Source organism: Myotis nattereri (assembly GCF_964212035.1).
Source record: "Myotis nattereri genome assembly, chromosome: 2".
NCBI lineage: Eukaryota > Metazoa > Chordata > Mammalia > Chiroptera > Vespertilionidae > Myotis > Myotis nattereri.
Genome location: NC_138076.1, coordinates 56,356,689 through 56,374,410, shown reverse-complemented (window position 1 = coordinate 56,374,410; position 17,722 = coordinate 56,356,689). Strand labels below are relative to the sequence as shown.

The window sequence follows — 17,722 nt, the reverse complement described above, 5'->3', positions numbered from 1 at the left end:
TTGGCGGTTAATTTGCATATCGCGCTGATCAGCCAATGGCGAACGTAGTGAAGGTATGGTTAATTACCATGTTTGTCTATTATTGGATAGGATAGTGTGTAGGGAGAGAGCAACAACACCTCCTTTTCTTTTTCCTATCTCAGGAACTTTTCTAGTACTATTGTTATCATAATCTCCCAGCAACTCTTTACTTTTGCCTCTTAAAGGCCCTTTTTGGCTCCTTTTTACAAAGCTTTTTTCCTGGTTTCCTTAGGATAAGGCCCAGGAAAATTATCAAAAGTACCTTTATTTATTGTTTTAGTAAGTCTTTTTATAAGGTTACCACACATTTAAATGCAATCAATAAAACATATACTTTCTAGTAATCAAATTTATTTAAACATTGATTTCTAATTGAATGAATCCAATCCTCAAATTTTCAATAGAATCACAAACCTAATATGTCAGCTGCTCTTAAGTGTTTCAGACACTTCAGTTATGCACCTACATTATCAAATTGATTAAAACATTACTAACTATGCCCTAATGGTTTGGCTCAGTGGATAGAACGTCAGCCTGTGGACTCAAGGGTCCCAGGTTCAATTCCGGTCAAGGGCATGTACCTTGGTTGCGGGCACATCCCCAGTGGGGAGTGTGCAGGAGGCGGCTGATCGATGTTTCTCTCTCATCGATGTTTCTAACTCTCTATCCTTCTCACTTCCTCTCTGTAAAAAATCCATAAAATATATTTTTTAAAAAATTACTCACTACAAAAATATTTAAACTATGGATTTAATGTGTTTCTTCATTATTTTAAAACCTATTTTATCACTTTTCAGGGTTTCAGTAATCTTACCAGACTCTTTTCCTGTTAAGACCAAATTACAGGTTTTGGTTATTAATAAGTTGACTCTTAGTTGGGACCTGTGGATTGGCTTCTTCTAAGATGTTAAAATTTGAACCATTGTAGGAATAGCCTTTTGACAGACTTTTCTTCTAGTTTCATTTTAAAAAAATGTGAAGTGGGTTCCAACCTAGAGCATAGATCTGTTAGGTGTTATGAAACATAAAAAGATAGACAATTCCTATCCTTGCAGAAGTTATTATGAAAAAAACAAGAGTTGGAGCTAGGTAAGTTCAAACTTGGTTATATTAGTAATAAAATTACTTAACTATTATTCAAATGGTATTTCTCATCTAAGTTACAAAACTCAGAAAATAATTTTGAGGACATTTTTCTCATTTCAGCTAAAGCTGGCAAATTTTTAATATCATTATAGATTCATAAAAAAGAAATTAGCCCAGCCCTGGCTGGTTTGGCCCAATGGATAGAGCATCAACCTGTGGACTGAAGGGTCCCGGGTTCAATTCTGGTCAAGGGCATGTACCTCGGTTGCAGACTCCTCCCTGGCCCCTGGGGCTCATGCAGAAGGCTGCCAATTGATGTGTATCTCTCACATTGATATTTCTCTCTGTCTTTCCCTCTCACTTTCACTCTCTCTAAACATCGGTGGAAAAATATCCTTGAGTGAGGATTGAAAACCAAAAGAACCCAAAAAGAAATTAGCCCTTTATATGCAACCTATGCCTTTAGGGCATTAGGTCCTAATTCTCTCATAGAATTCTATGTGATTAGGTGGGGAACTTAAATTCAAAGACTGGAGTTTCTCAGAGTTCTGTAAGGTATGTATTAGCAGCCCTAGCTGGTTTTGCTCAATGGATAGAGCATTGGCCTGTGGACTGAAGGTACCAGGTTTGATTCTGGTCAAGGGCAATGACAGTGTTGTGGGCTTGATCCCCATTGGGGGGCATGCAGGAGGCAGCCAATCAATGATTCCCTCTCATTGATGTTTCTATCTCTCCCTCTCCCTTCCTCTCTGAAATCAATAAAAATATATTTTTTTTAAAAAGGTATGTATTAGCATAAAGTTTGATTATCAGGACAATTTAATTTTCCTTTAAAAATACCTTTACTGAGCTAAGGGTAATATTATACCTTTAAAATATATCCTATCTAATAAAAGAGAAACATGGTAATTAGCCGTACGTCCGCTACCCTTCCCATTGGCTAATCAGGGCGATATGCAAATTAACTGCCAGCCAAGATGGCGGCCCGCAGCCAGGCAGCTTGAAGCTAACATGAGGCTTGCTTGCTTCAGTGACGGAGGAAACCAGCGTTCCCCACCTGCCTTGCCGGCCTCTGAGCTTGCAGTTTGAAACATTGTTACAAATATAGAAGCTAAACAAAACCCCAGAAACCTGCTTTCAGCCAGCCGGGATATCAGAGCTGGAGTTGATTCAGAGTTTCAATTATAGAACCCGAACAAACCAGATACCTGCTTTCAGCAGCAGAGGCCTCAGAACTGGAGCCAGAGCTAAAGCTGGCCCAGAATAAAAAAGAAAAGTAAAAAAGGAGCAGTTGGGAGCTTCAGTCACCCACCAGCCTGAAAACAGCCCTCAGCCCCTCACCCAGACTGGCCAGGCACCCCAGTGGGGACCCCCACCCTGAAGGGTGTGTGACCAGCTGCAAACAGCCATCATCCCCTCACCCAGGCTGGCCAGGCACCCCAGTGGGGACCCCCACCCTGATCCAGGACACCCTTCAGGGCAAACCAGCCAGCCCCCACCCATGCACCAGGCCTCTATCCTATATAGTAAAAGGGTAATATGCCTCCCAGCGCCGGGATCAGTGGAGCCGAAAGGCCTCCCGGCACTGGGATCAGCATGACGGGGCAGCGCCCAAACCCCCTGATCGCCTTGTGGCTCTGTGTGTGACAGGGGGCGGGGCCACAACCTCCCTATCCACCCTGTTCTGTTCGTGACAGGGGAAGGCGCCCCACCCCCCTGATCAGCCCTGCTCTGTGCCTGATAGGGAGGAGCTCCCCAACCCCTGATGGGCCCTGCTCTATGTGTGACAGGGGGCAGCGCCCCAACCCCCTAATTGACCCTGCTCTGTGCGTGACAGGAGGTGGCGCCACAACCTTCCCATTGACCCTGCCTTGAGTGTGACAGGGGACGGTGCCGCAACCCCCCAATCGGCCCTAACCTGAGCATGACTGAGGGTGGCATCGCAACTTCCCGATCCGCCCTGCTCTGTGCATGACAGGGGGCGGTGCCCCAACTCCCCAATCGGCCCTGTTCTGAGCCCGACCAGGGGCTGCACCTAGGATTGGGCCTGCCCTCTGCCACCTGGGAGCAGGCCTAAGCCAGCAGGTCGTTATCCCCGAGGGGTCCCAGACTGCGAGAGGGCACAGGCCGGGCTGAGGGACCCCCCTCCCCCCCCCCGAGTGCACAAATTTTTGTGCACCGGGCCTCTAGTGTGTGTGTGTATGTATATATATATATATATATTTATGATACAAGAAGGATATTTTTTAAATCTTTTGTATCACTTTGTCACGTACACTAGAGGTCCGGTGCACGGATTTGTGCACCGGTGGGGTACCTTGGCTTGGCCTGTGGGGATTGGGCTGAAACCAGCTCTCTGACATCCCCTGAGGGGTCCCGGATTGTGAGAGGGCACAGTCCACACCTAGGGTCCCCACCAGGGGTGCACAATCAGGGCCAAGGAGGGGCCACGGGAGGGCTCCAGTGTGTGTCCAGGCCAGGGAGGGATCCAGGGGGTGTCCGGCCCATCTCGCCCAGTCCCAATCAGCCGGACCCCAGCAGCAAGCTAACCTACCGGTTGGAGTGTCTGCCCCCTGGTGGTCAGTGTGCATCATAGCAACTGGTTGAACAGTTAAACGGTCAGACACTTAGCATATTATATATATACTAGGGGCCCGGTGCACGAAATTCGTGCACTGGGTGTGTGTGTGTGTGGGGGGAGTGTCCCTCAGCCCAGCCTGCCCCCTCTCACATACTGGGAGCCCTCAGGCGTTGACCCCCATCACCCTCCGATCGCCTGATCGGCCCCTTGCCCAGGCCTGACGCCTCTGCCAGAGGTGTCAGGCTTGGACAGGGGACCCCCATCTCCCCCCGATCACTGGCTCTGGCCCCCGCCCAGGCCTGAGGCCTCTGGCCCAGGAATCATGCCTGGGCAGGGGACCCCCATCTCCCTCTGATCACTTGCTCCACCCCCCGCCCAAGCCTGACGCCTCTGACCCAGGCTTCAGGCCTGGGCAAGGGGACCATCATATCCCCCCAATCCCCGGCTCAGCCCCCCCCACCCAGGCCTGATGCCTCAGCCAGAGGAGTTGACCCTCATCACCCTCCGATCACCAATCACCAGATTGGCCCCTTGACCAGGCCTGAGGCCTCCAGCAGAGGTGTCAGGCCTGGGCAGGGGACCCCCAGCTCCCCGCGGTTGCAGGCTCCACCCCTGCCCAGGCCTAACGCCTCTGGCCTAGGCGTCCGGCCCAAGCAGCGGGGACCTGCAGTGGCAGCGGGGGGCGCCGCGTTCGTGGGCTTCGCTTTAGGCCCAGGCAAGGGACCCCTAGCTCCTGGGACTGCCAGCTTCGACCGTGCCCAGCTCCCATCGCTGGCTCCACCTCTACTTCCTGCTATCACTGGCCAGGGAGGCAAAGGCGCCTGATTCTCCGATCATGGCTGGGGGGCAGGGCAAAGGCGGCCCCAGGGCCGCCTTTGCCCTGCCCCCCAGCTCTTAGCTCCCCCCTGGGTTTCTGATCACTGTCAGTGGCAGGGGGCTTCTTCCTGCTTTCCCTTTCGCCTCCCTGCATTGTGCCTACATATGCAAATTAGCCGCCATCTTGTTGGCAGTTAATTTGCATATAGCCCTGATTAGCCAATGAAAAAGGTATCGCCGTACTCCAATTACCATTTTTCTCTTTTATTAGTGTATATATATATATATATATATATATATATATATAACCACTATGCTGTACATCTGAAACTAATATATATATATATATATATATATATATATATATATATATATATATAAGCCTAAGTGACCATTACAACCGAATGACCAACCAGTTTTGATGCACACTGACCACCAGCAGAGAGACGCTTAACATAGGAGCTGCCCCCTGGTAGTCAGTGCACTCCCACAGCCAACCTCCTGCGGTCCCTCCCCCTGGTCAGCCAACCTTCAGCAGTCACTCCACCCCTGGCCTGCCAGCCCCAATAGGCCCCTCCTACCCCCTGCTGGCTGGACCTGATTGGCCCCAATCGGGCTTGCCAGCCAACCTCCCACGGTTCCTCCCCCCTGGCCAGCCAGCCCAATATTGACTGGGTGAGATGGCCTCAATCGGCTTGGATCGCTGGCCAGGCTGAGGGACCCCCACCCGTGCATGAATTCGTGCACTGAGCCTCTAGTACAAAATAATATTGAATGTAAACTGTAATTGAAAAATTAAATTTTAAAAATATTTTCTGTGAAATAATAATAGCTGCCATTTATTGAGTACTTTTAATATGTCTCAAGCATAATTTGTTACAAACACTAAATTCTTTAATCCTATCAATGATGCTGCTGATAATCTAGCCATTTTATTAATGATGAAACAAAGAATGAAAAGATTCTAATAGCTTGCTTAATGTCCTACAGTTTGTAGGTGGGTTAGAATCTAGCTTGTTTTCTTTTTTAAAAAATATAAAAAAACATTTTTATTTCAGTTGAAGTTAACATACAACGTTATATTAGTTTCAGGTATATACCCCAGTGATGAGACGTTATATAACTTAGTGATCATTCCAATAGATCTCTTAGCCATCTGACACTATACATAGTTATTAGAATACTAGACGTCCAGTGCACGAAATTCATGCACTGCGGTGGTGGGAGGGAGGGTGTCCCTCAGCCCAGCCTGCACCCTCTTCAATCTGGGACCCCTCAGGGGATGTCTGACAGGATCAGGCTTAAACCGGCAGTCGGACATCCCTCTCACAATCCAGGACTGCTGGCTCCCAACCACTCACCTGCCTGCCTGCCTGATTGCCTCCTAACCCCTCCCCTGCCAGCCTGATCGACGCCTAACTGCTCCTCTGCCTGCCTGATCGCCCCCAACTGCCCTCCCTGCCGGCCTGATTTCGCCCTCAATTGCCCTCCCCTGCCGGCCTGGTCACCCCCAACTGGCCTTCCCTGCTGGCCTGGTCCACCCTAACTTCCCTCCCCTGCAGGCCCAGTTGCCCCCAACTGCCCTCCCCTACCGGCCTGGTTGCCTCTAACTGCCCTTCCTGCTGGCCTTGTCACCCCTAACTGCCCTCCCTGCCAATCTGGTCGCCCTAACTGCCCTCCCCTGCCAGCCTGGTCACCTCTAACTGCTCTCCCCTGCCAGCCTGGTCCCCCACATCTGCCTTCCTCTGCTGGCCTGGTCACTCCCAACTATCCTCCCCTGCTGGCCTGATGGCCCACAACTGCCCTCCCTTGCCGGCCATTTTGTGACCACATGGGGGCAGCCATCTTGTGGGAGGGCGTGATGGTCAATTTGCATATTAACTCTTTATTATATAGGATTACTGACTATATGTATTCCCTATGCTGTACTGTATATCCCCATTAACTATTTGGTAATTACCAATTTTTACTTATTAATCTTTTAATTTTTTTCACCCATTCCCTGAATCCCCCTCCCATCTGGCAACTAACAAAATGTTCTCAGTATCTATGAGTCTGTTTCTGTTCTGTTTGTTTATTTATTTTGTTTTTTAGGCTTTTGTTGATTGATATGTATTGCCATTTTATTGTTCATATTCTTCTTTTTCAAGAAGACTAACATTTCATGTAATGCTGATTCGGTGGTGATGAACTCCTTTAGCTTTTTCTTGCCTGAGAAACTCTTTATCTGTTTTTCTATTCTAAATGATAGCTTTGCTGGGTAGAATAATTTTGGTTGCAAGTACTTGCTTTTCATCACTTGAAACATTTCTTGGCAATTCCTTCATACCTGCAAAGTTTCTGTTGAGAAATTAGCTGACAGTCTTATGGGAGCTCCCTTGTAGGTAACTAACTGCTTGTCTCTTGATGGTTTTAAAATCCTCTTTTTGTGTTTAATCTTTGGCATTTTAATGATGATGTGTGGTCCTCTTTGAGTTCATCTTGTTTTGGACTCTGCATTTTGTGAACTTGTATGTCTATTTCCTTCATCAGGTTAGGGAAGTTTTAAATCATTCTTTTCTAAAATAGATTTACAATTTCTTGCTTTCTCTCTTTTTCTCAAACCCCTATAATACGAACGTTGGTATGCTTGAAGTTGTTCCAGAGGCTCCTTACACTATCTTAATATTTTTGCATTCTTTTTTTATTTTGCTATTTATTTTGCTTCCTTATATTCCAAATCACTGTTTTGATTTTGGACTGCATCTAGTCTACTATTGATTCCCTGTAAATTAATCTTCATTTCAGTTAGTGTATTTTTCATTTCTGACTGGTTCTTTTATGGTTTCCCTGTTCTGCCCCCACCTCCCACCTCCAAATTACAAGATAAAGTTTATTTAGAAAGTTACAGAGGTAGCAAAGTGAGCCAGCTGGGCTGTGTAGGCTCAGGAAATAAGTTACAGAGGCAGAAGAAGGGCCCATGGAGCCTAGGCAAGAGAAAGGCTTAGGTAATGCACCTAGGGGGAAGAAGAGGGTGAAGGGAAATGTGCAGGCATACTTCCAAGAGGAAGAGCATGCTCCATGTCCTTTTTTATGCTGTTAAAGTTCTCTCTGAGTTCATCTACTCTTCCCCTAAGTTCATTGAGCATCCTTATAACTAGTGTTTTGAACTCTGCATCTAGTAGATTGCTTGTCACTGTTTTGTTTAGTTCTTTTTTTTGGAGATTGGTTCTGTTCTTTCACTTTGGACATGTTTCTTTGTATCATTTTGGCAACCTCCCTGTAGAGCTGTTGTGTCTCCCAGGCTTCATAATAGTAGGGGACTAATGTAGTGGCATTACAAAATTAGAAGAGACACTGAATTGCCCTAGTGGCTTAATGTAGTAGGGGACCTATAGGATCCGGTGGAATAGCCTTCTCATTCACCCAAGCTGGGCACCATGGGGACGTCCCTCCTGCCCCCCAATATGGGCTATGTATACCCTCCTGTTGTAGTTGAGCCTTGATTGCTGTTGGCACCTCATTGGAAGGGATTTACCCCCAGTCTGATAGGCTGCAAGGACTGGCTGCGGCCACTGACCTCTGACCACTGTGGAGGATCAGCTGTGCAGGGGCCCAACCCATGGAGCAGGACTTAATTTAGCAGGGCTCTGGTGCCTGCTGAGTCTGATCCTTGAGTGTGTCACTTGTGGAGGTGGTGGTTTTGTAGGCGGCAGGAATGGCACCAGGTACTAGACTAGACCGGTAGGGTCAGACCAGATCTGGGTTCAGCAACCTCAGTACTTGAGTTCTGGCTAGGAAGAATTAAGAGCCAAGACTCAAACTATAAGAGAACATTATAATATCACAGAAGTGGAAGAAATAATTCATAGAAGAAATGGGCTTAGGAAATAAGTTATAGAGGCAAAGGAAGGGCCCTAGGAGCCTGGGAGTGAGGAAGCTAATGGTAAAAAGCCTGGGGGTGAAGAAGGAAAAGGGAAAGGCTTGGGCTTGCTCCCTGGAGGCGAAGCTCACTGGGTGCTCCATCCAAAGGGTTTTAAGGGTAGAGATTTTAGGGGAGGTCCCAGGAGAAGATTTTAATAGAATATTCAGCAGCTTTCCAGGTGTGTCCTTTCAGGGTCTAGGTCAGTGATGACGAACCTTTTGAGCTCAGCGTGTCAGCATTTTGAAAAACCCTAACTTAACTCTGGTGCCGTGTCACATATAGAAATTTTTTGATATTTGCAACCATAGTAAAACAAAGACTTACATTTTTGATATTTATTTTATATATTTAAATGCCATTTAACAAAGAAAAATCAACCAAATAAATGAGTTCGTGTGTCACCTCTGACACACGTGTCATAGGTTCGCCATCACTGGTCTGCTCCAGGGCAGGGGTCATTATTCAGTGTAGCTGGTCCTTAGGTCAGCCTTGGGGTTGCTGGTCTGGTTTTGTTGCTTTTCTGGGGCTGGAGCTGAAATACAACTGAGGTCTAAATGTTATCTCTAGAGAGGAAAGGTCAGGGAGTCCAAACTGCATGACCAGTGATATGCTAGGGGAGGAAAGGTCACCCTGGGGGTGAGGTCCCACCCTCCAAATTGTCTTCTGCTAGACACCCAGGGCTTTCCACCCTGGTGACCTTCTGTGCCTGGCCAATCATTCTTGCTGTGCTCATGTCTGTCTAACTGCCTATCACAGTTGGGTGGTGCTTTGATGTGGTCTGAAGTTGTCCACCAGGTGTGCTGGTTCTGGGGTCTCCTGGAAGGTGCAGGCCAAGGTCAGCCACTGTGGTCTGCCCGGGGGTCTCCCAGCATGAGCTACAAAGTGATCTGCAGATGACTGCTACTTGTATTGGGCTTGGAGGTGCCCAGGTAAGTCCTAAACTGCAAACCAAGGTGGCTGCCACTAGTGCTGAGCATGAGGCCACTTAGCTAGAGGCATGAGGCTCACCAAGACAGGCTTTTCATATGGAGAAGTCAGTGGAAACAGCTGAGTGGGCCTGATAGTTGGGCATGGTGGGCTGTCAGGGAATCACCAGGGGGCAGGGTGACCAGGGTGAGCCAGGTTGCTGGAGACTCAGATATGGCCCCTGCTTACTGACTCTTTGGCAGAAGGGCTCAGAAAAGGAATAATGGCTCTGCTCACACTTTTATCTGGGAGAAAGCTGTCCCTTCAGCTCTCACCTTGATTTCAGATAGTTCAATTCCACCCCATATGTCCCTGGTGCCTTTCAAGCTGCTACCCTAGTGGAGCTTAGAGTGAGTGAGTCTGAGTGAGTCCGAGTTAGTGCATGCACCTGTATACAGGCTCTTTAAGAGAAACTGGCTGGGACTCCAGCAGCCCTCCATCTTATTCAGCCTCAATCCACACTGGTTTTTACAGTGAGAAATTATGGGGACTTCTCTTCCTAGTACTGGAACCCTGGACTGGGATGTCTGGTGTGGGGTTGAGACCCCTCTTTCTTTATGGGAGACCTCCACAGCTGAGATATCCCTGCTGATTTTTATCTGCCACCAGCCCGTTCATGTCTCTACTCCTCCTATCATTCTCCATGTGGCTCTTCTTTATATTCTTAGTTGTAGGACTTCCATTCTGCTAGATTTCAAGCAGCTCTGAATGATGGTTGTTCTGTAGTTTAGTTGTACTTTTTTTAAAAAAAATATATATTTTATTGATTTTTTACAGAGAGGGAGAGAGATAGAGAGTCAGAAACATCGATGAGAGAGAAACATCGATCAGCTGCCTCCTGCACATCTCCTACTGGGGAGATGCCCAGGTACATGCCCTTGACCGGAATCGAACCTGGGACCCCTCAGTCCACAAGCCGACACTCTATCCACTGAGCCAAACCGGTTTCGGCAAGTTGTACTTTTGATGTGGTTGTGGGAGGAATCGAGTACTGCATTTTCCAGCTTGTTCTCAATTCAGTGTCTCTTCTAATTTTGTAATGCCTCCGTACTTTACTTTTATTATAGTGCTCCAATCAATAAATTCCCCTTAGAGGTCAGTGCTGAGAGAAAGGTTTTCTCCCAAAAGCTTGAGGGTTTCCTTTTATTAGACAGTAAGTAATTTCTAAGTCATACTGCTGCCTTCTTTTTTATTTCTGAGTTGCATGAATTTCAGATTTATTTTATCTTTTGTCCAAGATTCTGATATTATTTCTACCTAAGGCTTTTGATGTTTTTATTATTTCTTTCATTCATTCATTCATTATTCACTTTGTTAATTCTCATCCAAGGATATTTTTTCCATTGATTTTTAGAGGGGGCGGGGACACAGAGAGACAGAAAATAACATTGGAGAGAGAAACATTAATTGGTTGCGTCTCGTATTCACCCTGACCAGGAAGTGAACCGGTGACCTTCTAGTGCATGGGATGATGCTCAACCAACTGAGTCACACCAGCCAGGGCTACTTTTTTTTTTTAACAACATCTTGACTTAACCCTATAATTTGTAGTGTTTTAACACATTTTGATAACTCAATAATGAACCCAAAAGCTTATTTATCTTTTTTACATAGTGAATTTCTTTGACTTCAAGGTGAAGGTAATTATATTCTTTTCTTGGGAGTAAATAAAAAATAGCTTTAGGTAAATATTTTGGGTGAAGAATGACATTGTCCTAATTTTCTGGTTGCTTCTTGCTATGTAACATTATGTATTAAATATGTTTTAAAATTATCAAGTTAAAAATATATTGCTTTGATTCTTTTTCTTAGCCTATAAAATCTGTATAAAAACCTTTTCTTTCTAATTATTACTTTATTAAAAGTAGTTTAGTGCAATACGTTACAAGCTATATTTTCCCAATTTTCTAGTTCTCCCTTCATAGTACATATTTTAAAGGTATTAGAGTATGTGGAATTTGTATCTTTAATGATACTAGTAAATTTTTAACCTTTGAAATTTCTGACACTCTAAGCTGAGAATTTATATCATGGTTCATTTATAAATTATAAATACTTCCTGTAAAAGTACTTAAGAGGCTTTAAAAAACAGATTAAAAAACAGTTATTTTAAGTGTTCCGATGCTAAAGGATAATAGGGAAGAATTATCTGAAGTAGCTCTGAAGAAAATTAGATTGAAGTTTTAAAAAGCTTTTAAATAATAAATCTTGATGATTAGAGTCTAATCAAGGAAAAGTACCCATGTCCAGTATCATCAAACCCTGCCTTCCAACTGCCTTTTCATATTCTCATTTCAGAGAGACTATAAAACTGCCTACCATGGCCACTAATAGGAACTGTTGAAATGCCACTTCAAGGCTCATTTAGCTGTTCACAGCTCACTGTTGGGAACTGAAAGCTGGCCCATCAGTTTGAAAATAAAATGACTAATGAGTTGGGGTCTTTCTGTGCTTGGTATTCTTGGCAGTAATTAGCAGTCAGGGGTGTACAGAGGGTCAAAAGCTCTTCCATTTAGAGGTCATCAGAACATATCTGTCTGATAAGATTAAACTAATATGGCTTTGGTGCTAATATCTAAAGTAGGGGGTTGCTGTAATGTATTTGGGATGGTAGTCATGGCTTTGAAAGATTATGAAAAAGGATCTAATGTGAACTCTTTAATGAGAAAATGTTGTATTCAGTTATATAGCACTTACCCTTTTTTTCTTATAAGCAGATGAAAATTGATTTTTCCCAAAACATTTTATATATGTTTATTACATATAGGGTTTTTTCAGATAATTTTATATGTATGTCATTAAGTATTTTTTTCTTCTCTAATTTTCTTTTTATGCTGCTTTTAAGTGCTAAAGATTATTTGAGATTAATCATTCTGAAACTGAGACTAATCTATGATTTTCACATTTAAGTACATAGACATGATTAATATATTTATGTTCACTCCATAGTTTTCTGATTATTTTACTGGATATTTCAATGGACAGTATTGGCTTTGGTGGATATTCCTTGTACTTGGTAAGTTTATTATTAATGCATTTTACTTTGATTAATTTGTATTTAGTTTAACTTTGATATTTCCTAAAATTTTAAGGTGTAAATACATTGTGTTACAAATTATATGGAAATAAATCTACTGTAAATTCTCATGTCCAGATACTTCATCATGTCAGCTATTCATATAATTCTACATAGTACTCCAGGTTTCTTAGATTGGAAATTCAGAGCCATTCAACTTAAGGACTCACTGGTTTAATGACAATTGAATGTTACAAAACCTGAAAATCCTAATATGGTTAAAAATAATTGCCTTCAGTATTTATCTTGGAAAATATACATACATAATTTCTTTTAATGAACTTAGGAAATGTTGAGCGTAGGATAGTTGGATGTTCTATCCTGTTATTTTTGGATCACTGAAACATTCTTTATACTTCTGAAATGTACTCTGCATTAGTCATTAATCAGCTAGACATAAGGAAAGGTTTCATGCCTAATGATCACTGTACTTTTGAGTTGTCTCCTTACAAAGCATGTCTTTTATTCATATTGATGAATTTTGGACATCCAACTTTTGTTCTCCTGTGTTTTTCATGATGTATAATTAGCCCACATTTCAAATTCATTTACTGACATGAAGTGTACATTTTGTTTCTACTTAGGTTTAAAAGCCCACATTTCCATAGTAGAATAATTGTACCAGAAAATAATAGCATTTCAGTAGGTGGCAGTCTTCTCCTTGAGATTTTATTTAGTCCTGCTATTGGATCTTTAGGATCTTTGGGGACATAACTTCTTAGTGGTCAGTTAAGGTCACAAAAGATCCTGGATTCTTTCTCTAGTAATTATAGTGAAGTTATATTCTAGTGTTGTGATTTTGTTGGGGAGTAAGACTCATACAGGTTTCAGCCAGTTTTTTATGTTGTTAGTTATATTTTGACTGCCTGAATTCTGTGGGTTTTTTTTTTTTTTTATTGAGTTTCTTACTTAAAAGTAAAAAAAAAAATGTATAAAGTTTATTATGTAGTTAAGCATATTAATTGAGTATATTTGCTTAATGTATTACTAGAGGCCCGATGCATGAAATTTGTGCAAGAGTAGGCCTTCCTTTCCCCGGCTGCCGGCTTCCCTTTGGCACCCGGGACCTGGGCTTCCCTCTGGCCACAAGCAGGCACCTGGGACCTGGGCTTCCCTCACAGCCCCCGCTTTGTCCGGAAGGATGTTCAGAAGGACATCCGGTCTAATTAGCATATTATGCTTTATTATTATGGATTAAGAGATTGAGGAATCTTAGAAAAACAACTGTGGGTTAGAGTGGAGTGCAGAGGACAACCCCAGTTCCACATCAGAGTCATGATTTAGCCTTTAGGGCAGTGATGGCGAACCTTTTGAGCTCAGCGTGTCAGCATTTTGAAAAACCCTAACTTAACTCTGGTGCCGTGTCACATATAGAAATTTTTTGATATTTGCAACCATAGTAAAACAAAGACTTATATTTTTGATATTTATTTTATATATTTAAATGCCATTTAACAAAGAAAAATCAACCAAAAAAATGAGTTCGCGTGTCACCTCTGACACACGTGTCATAGGTTCGCCATCACTGCTTTAGGGGAATGTGAAAATTTACTTCATGATAAAAATGTTGCTCTCACATACACTCAAGAATGTTGAGCACTTTGTAGAACTCAGAAACAATAACTGCTGAGTGGTTTCTAGGTATTTTAAAAAATGCTTCACCAGAACAAAATGTCTTAGAAATAGCAGCTTCATAGCCAAAAAAGAGATTTCACAAATAATTTCGGTTTACATTTTTTAATAATACTTTTACATTTGGATCACAGTGTCCATTATCTTTGAACAGCATCTGGAAGGACATGCAGTGGATTCAGAGTGCGAGTCACAAGGAAGGAGTTAGGATATAGGAAGCAGATGGGATCAGATTTAGCTGAAATTTAAACCACTTGTTTAAGTCATTGTTTGTATATCTCTTCTATCTTGCCATTTGCTTTTTTGTTTTTAGTGCTTTGATTACTTGGAATTGGAGCACAAATTTAGTTTGGGACTTCGCATTTTAAACTAACAAAATCTTCCTCCTTTCAAGGAAGGTTGCATGCTTACATGTCTTCTGTTTTTGTTTTTGACCCCACGATTACCTGGTTAAAAATTTACTGCAGTTAATAACTGTTTTTCTTAGAATTGTATGCTTAAGTATATTAAAGTTTAAGTCTACTAATAATGTTACTGCTTTTTATATTTAACTAACATTTTTCATCTGAAACTTTGAAGCATTTCACAGGTGTTTTTTTAAAATTAATTATTAAGATACCTATGATGTAAGTGGCTATTATTTAAAAATACTGTTTAACTGAAGAGAACACTGAGGTAGATATGAGATTACTAGAGTGCTGCTTCCCAAGTCGTCTTTCCTGATTCTTTTCTTAATTTTTATTATAAATTCATCTTTTATTACTTAAAAAATAAGAACTAGTATTTAAAATTATTTACATAATGCACATATCTTTAAATATAGATTTCACTGATGACACTGTACACTTGATATTGCTAGACAGGCTAATTAGTGTTATCCCACAATTGTTATCATTAACATGCATACATTCTCTCTTGAACACTATTTGATGTCAGTAAATATGTCTTAGTTTGTTTAGTAGCTATATTAGTCGAAAATTTGGTAAAATGGGATTTTTATAAGTTGAATCAGTTTAAGTACCCTAGGTAACTTTGCTATTTAAAGAAGTCAATTAATAAATTTATATTTTTGTGTAATTCTAGATTTTCATGGCTGGATTTGCTTTAATTTAATTTTTACTTTAGTTATATTTAGGATTAATAAGTTGAAATAATTTTTAGGTGGCAGTAAAATTTTATCATATTTCCTGATGATGGAGTTATCATTATAATGTTAAATATACTATGGAATGAATGAAATCCTACTGATAAGTTTCTTAAGCCAAAAGGATCTTGTTTATAATTGTCTATTTTAAATATATCATGCCACCTTTCTGTATAAGAACATAATATATTTGTATTATTTCAACCTCAGGCCTGCTCCTTTTCTTCAGGGGATTTGTTAATTATCTGAAAGTCAGAAACATGTCTGAAAGTATGGCAGCTGCTCATAGAACAAGATATTTCTTCTTATTATAGAGGTAAGACCTATTAATATATTAACTCTTTTTATTCCCTTTATTTATTTATATTCCCCAGATACATACTCAATGTTTAATATGTACTCATGTTATTTACTCAAATATAGCATATTAAATATTTTATTCTGTTAACAATCAACTTATTTAAATGTAATATGTTGTGAACTGTTAAAGATAATTTAGATTTATAAACTTGAATTTCATAAATTTAATTTTTTAAATATATAATGAGTAAACTGAAACTTTGACCAGAGGATATGAATGAAATAACCTCTAGCACAATATTTGAAGGCTTGAAACAAACCATGACAAAGCACTTACACAGAAGGGATGGACATTTTGCATAAAACAATGTGAAATCCACATAGACATCTGGTTAAAAGAACAAAAAGCAAATCTGTGATTGAAAAGCAATTTCCCATGCACTGATCTTAACAAACTGGATCAAGGAATTAAAGGTGTATGAAAAAACTAGGAGGTCTGTTATTGTTTTCTTAATGCCTGACAGTTTGTATCAATAATGAAGGCTACAACTTGAATAAAAGGAAATATAAAGAAATGAGCAGAGGTGTTTTAAGGTATTTGAACTGCATAAGCAAAATATCTGCTAAAACACTTACCTTCTGGATTTATCTACAAGTACAAAATGTTTCAAAGTTGCTATATATACTTAATAATCTTTTAATAAATTGTGTGGTTTGTAATTTGGTTGCTTAAATTTTATTTTTAACTTAAATGAGTTTTATGTAAGCTACTATACTTTACTTATTTCTGCTGGAGAGTACAAGGGTACAACTGTATTTCTGGATCATATTAATGTATCATTTTAAATGTTCCATTAAGACCTCCCTCCCAAAGATGTCATATTTTCTCCTTAATCAGTAAAATGTCTTTGCACACAGTGACATTAAGAATTTGTCAGTTTTGACTGTAAGATAAAGGCAAAGTAATTTTACAAATTTAAATAATATTCTGTTGAGTATTCAGTATGATTATTTTGTTTGCATTTTCAAGAGTCTAAAACATAATATAAAAGTTTTCTAGATGGTCTCCTAATCTTTAGAATATATTTTGATAAATGCTACTCTATGTCATTTTTATTAAAAGAACATTGTATACTTGATATAGTACTGCTATAAATGGGTTTTTACTGTACCATCATTTAGATAAATGCAATGTAATACATTTTAAGACATTCTTTCTTTGTCTCTAGACTGCATCAACCAGACATTCCTTTCTTACATCAATGTGAAATTTCCAGATCATCTTGTAAACCTACAACTTTAATAGGATAGAAGACTACTAATAACAGAAGACAAATTAGTTAAAAGATAGAGCTTCAAAATTGGATGACAGGGTGGTTTATGCTTAAAAGCCACTTCTGTTCATTCTCTTAAATATTTATATTTCATGTGTTTTGTGCAGTTGCATCTGTGCCCCTTCAAGAGATTTGTGTATACTTGAAAGACGCCATACAGTTGTAGCAGTGAAGCACAGTCGCATTGTGTTAATCAGTGTTGGATGTATTTCAAAGAGTTGAGTGATAAACAGTCTTCTAGCATGTAAATGCCATTGACTTCTGACCTGACTTTTAGTATAATAAAAATGAAATTATTAACCATGTCAAATGCTTTAGTTTCTGGCTCTCAGATTTATCTAGTAACTACACATGAAACATCCTTTGGTAAAAATAAAGTCTTTTTGAAACCTGCAGTGCTGATTAGAAAGGTTGTGTCAGATTTTTGAACATGATTTTTACATCATTATTTAGTAAAGCTCTTTCTGTAAATAACCATGCATAAACTACTTTCTGCATTGTTTTCTTAGAAAATTGTGTCTAGATATCTTTTCATTAATTTTAAAATAAGTGAACTTAATATATATAGGAAATTTGAATGTTAAAGATAGAGTTTGTTTTAGGACAAATTTTAAGAAAATATGGGTATTCCACATATCCTTTATAAGAAAAAAAATTTAAGGGACTTGCCAACTTGAGGGATTCTCAAATGAGAAGCTTGGTTTTTTAGCATTGACCATCTTAAAGATTCTTGTAGGAAACGATTGTATTAGATATTTATTTTATTTCATTTAAGGCATTTTTGAAAATTAATTTTTTGAGTATGATTCTCATTTGCATTTGTCTTTTAAAAAGCCAATAAAAGTATATTTCAGTACCATTG

At 40.7% G+C, this 17,722-nt stretch overlaps 1 protein-coding gene across 1 annotated transcript in view; it reads left to right on the top strand.

Annotated features, from left to right (window-relative positions):
* NDFIP2 (Nedd4 family interacting protein 2) overlaps positions 1-17,255 on the top strand; it is a 58,535-nt gene extending 41,280 nt beyond the window's left edge. The window contains exons 6-8 of the mRNA XM_081082980.1: positions 12,324-12,390; positions 15,437-15,542; positions 16,756-17,255. Of these exons, the coding sequence (XP_080939106.1) occupies positions 12,324-12,390; positions 15,437-15,540 (171 nt within the window). The 3' untranslated portion in view covers positions 15,541-15,542; positions 16,756-17,255. The remainder of the gene's footprint in view (positions 1-12,323; positions 12,391-15,436; positions 15,543-16,755) is intronic.
* The last annotated feature ends 467 nt before the right edge of the window (positions 17,256-17,722 follow it).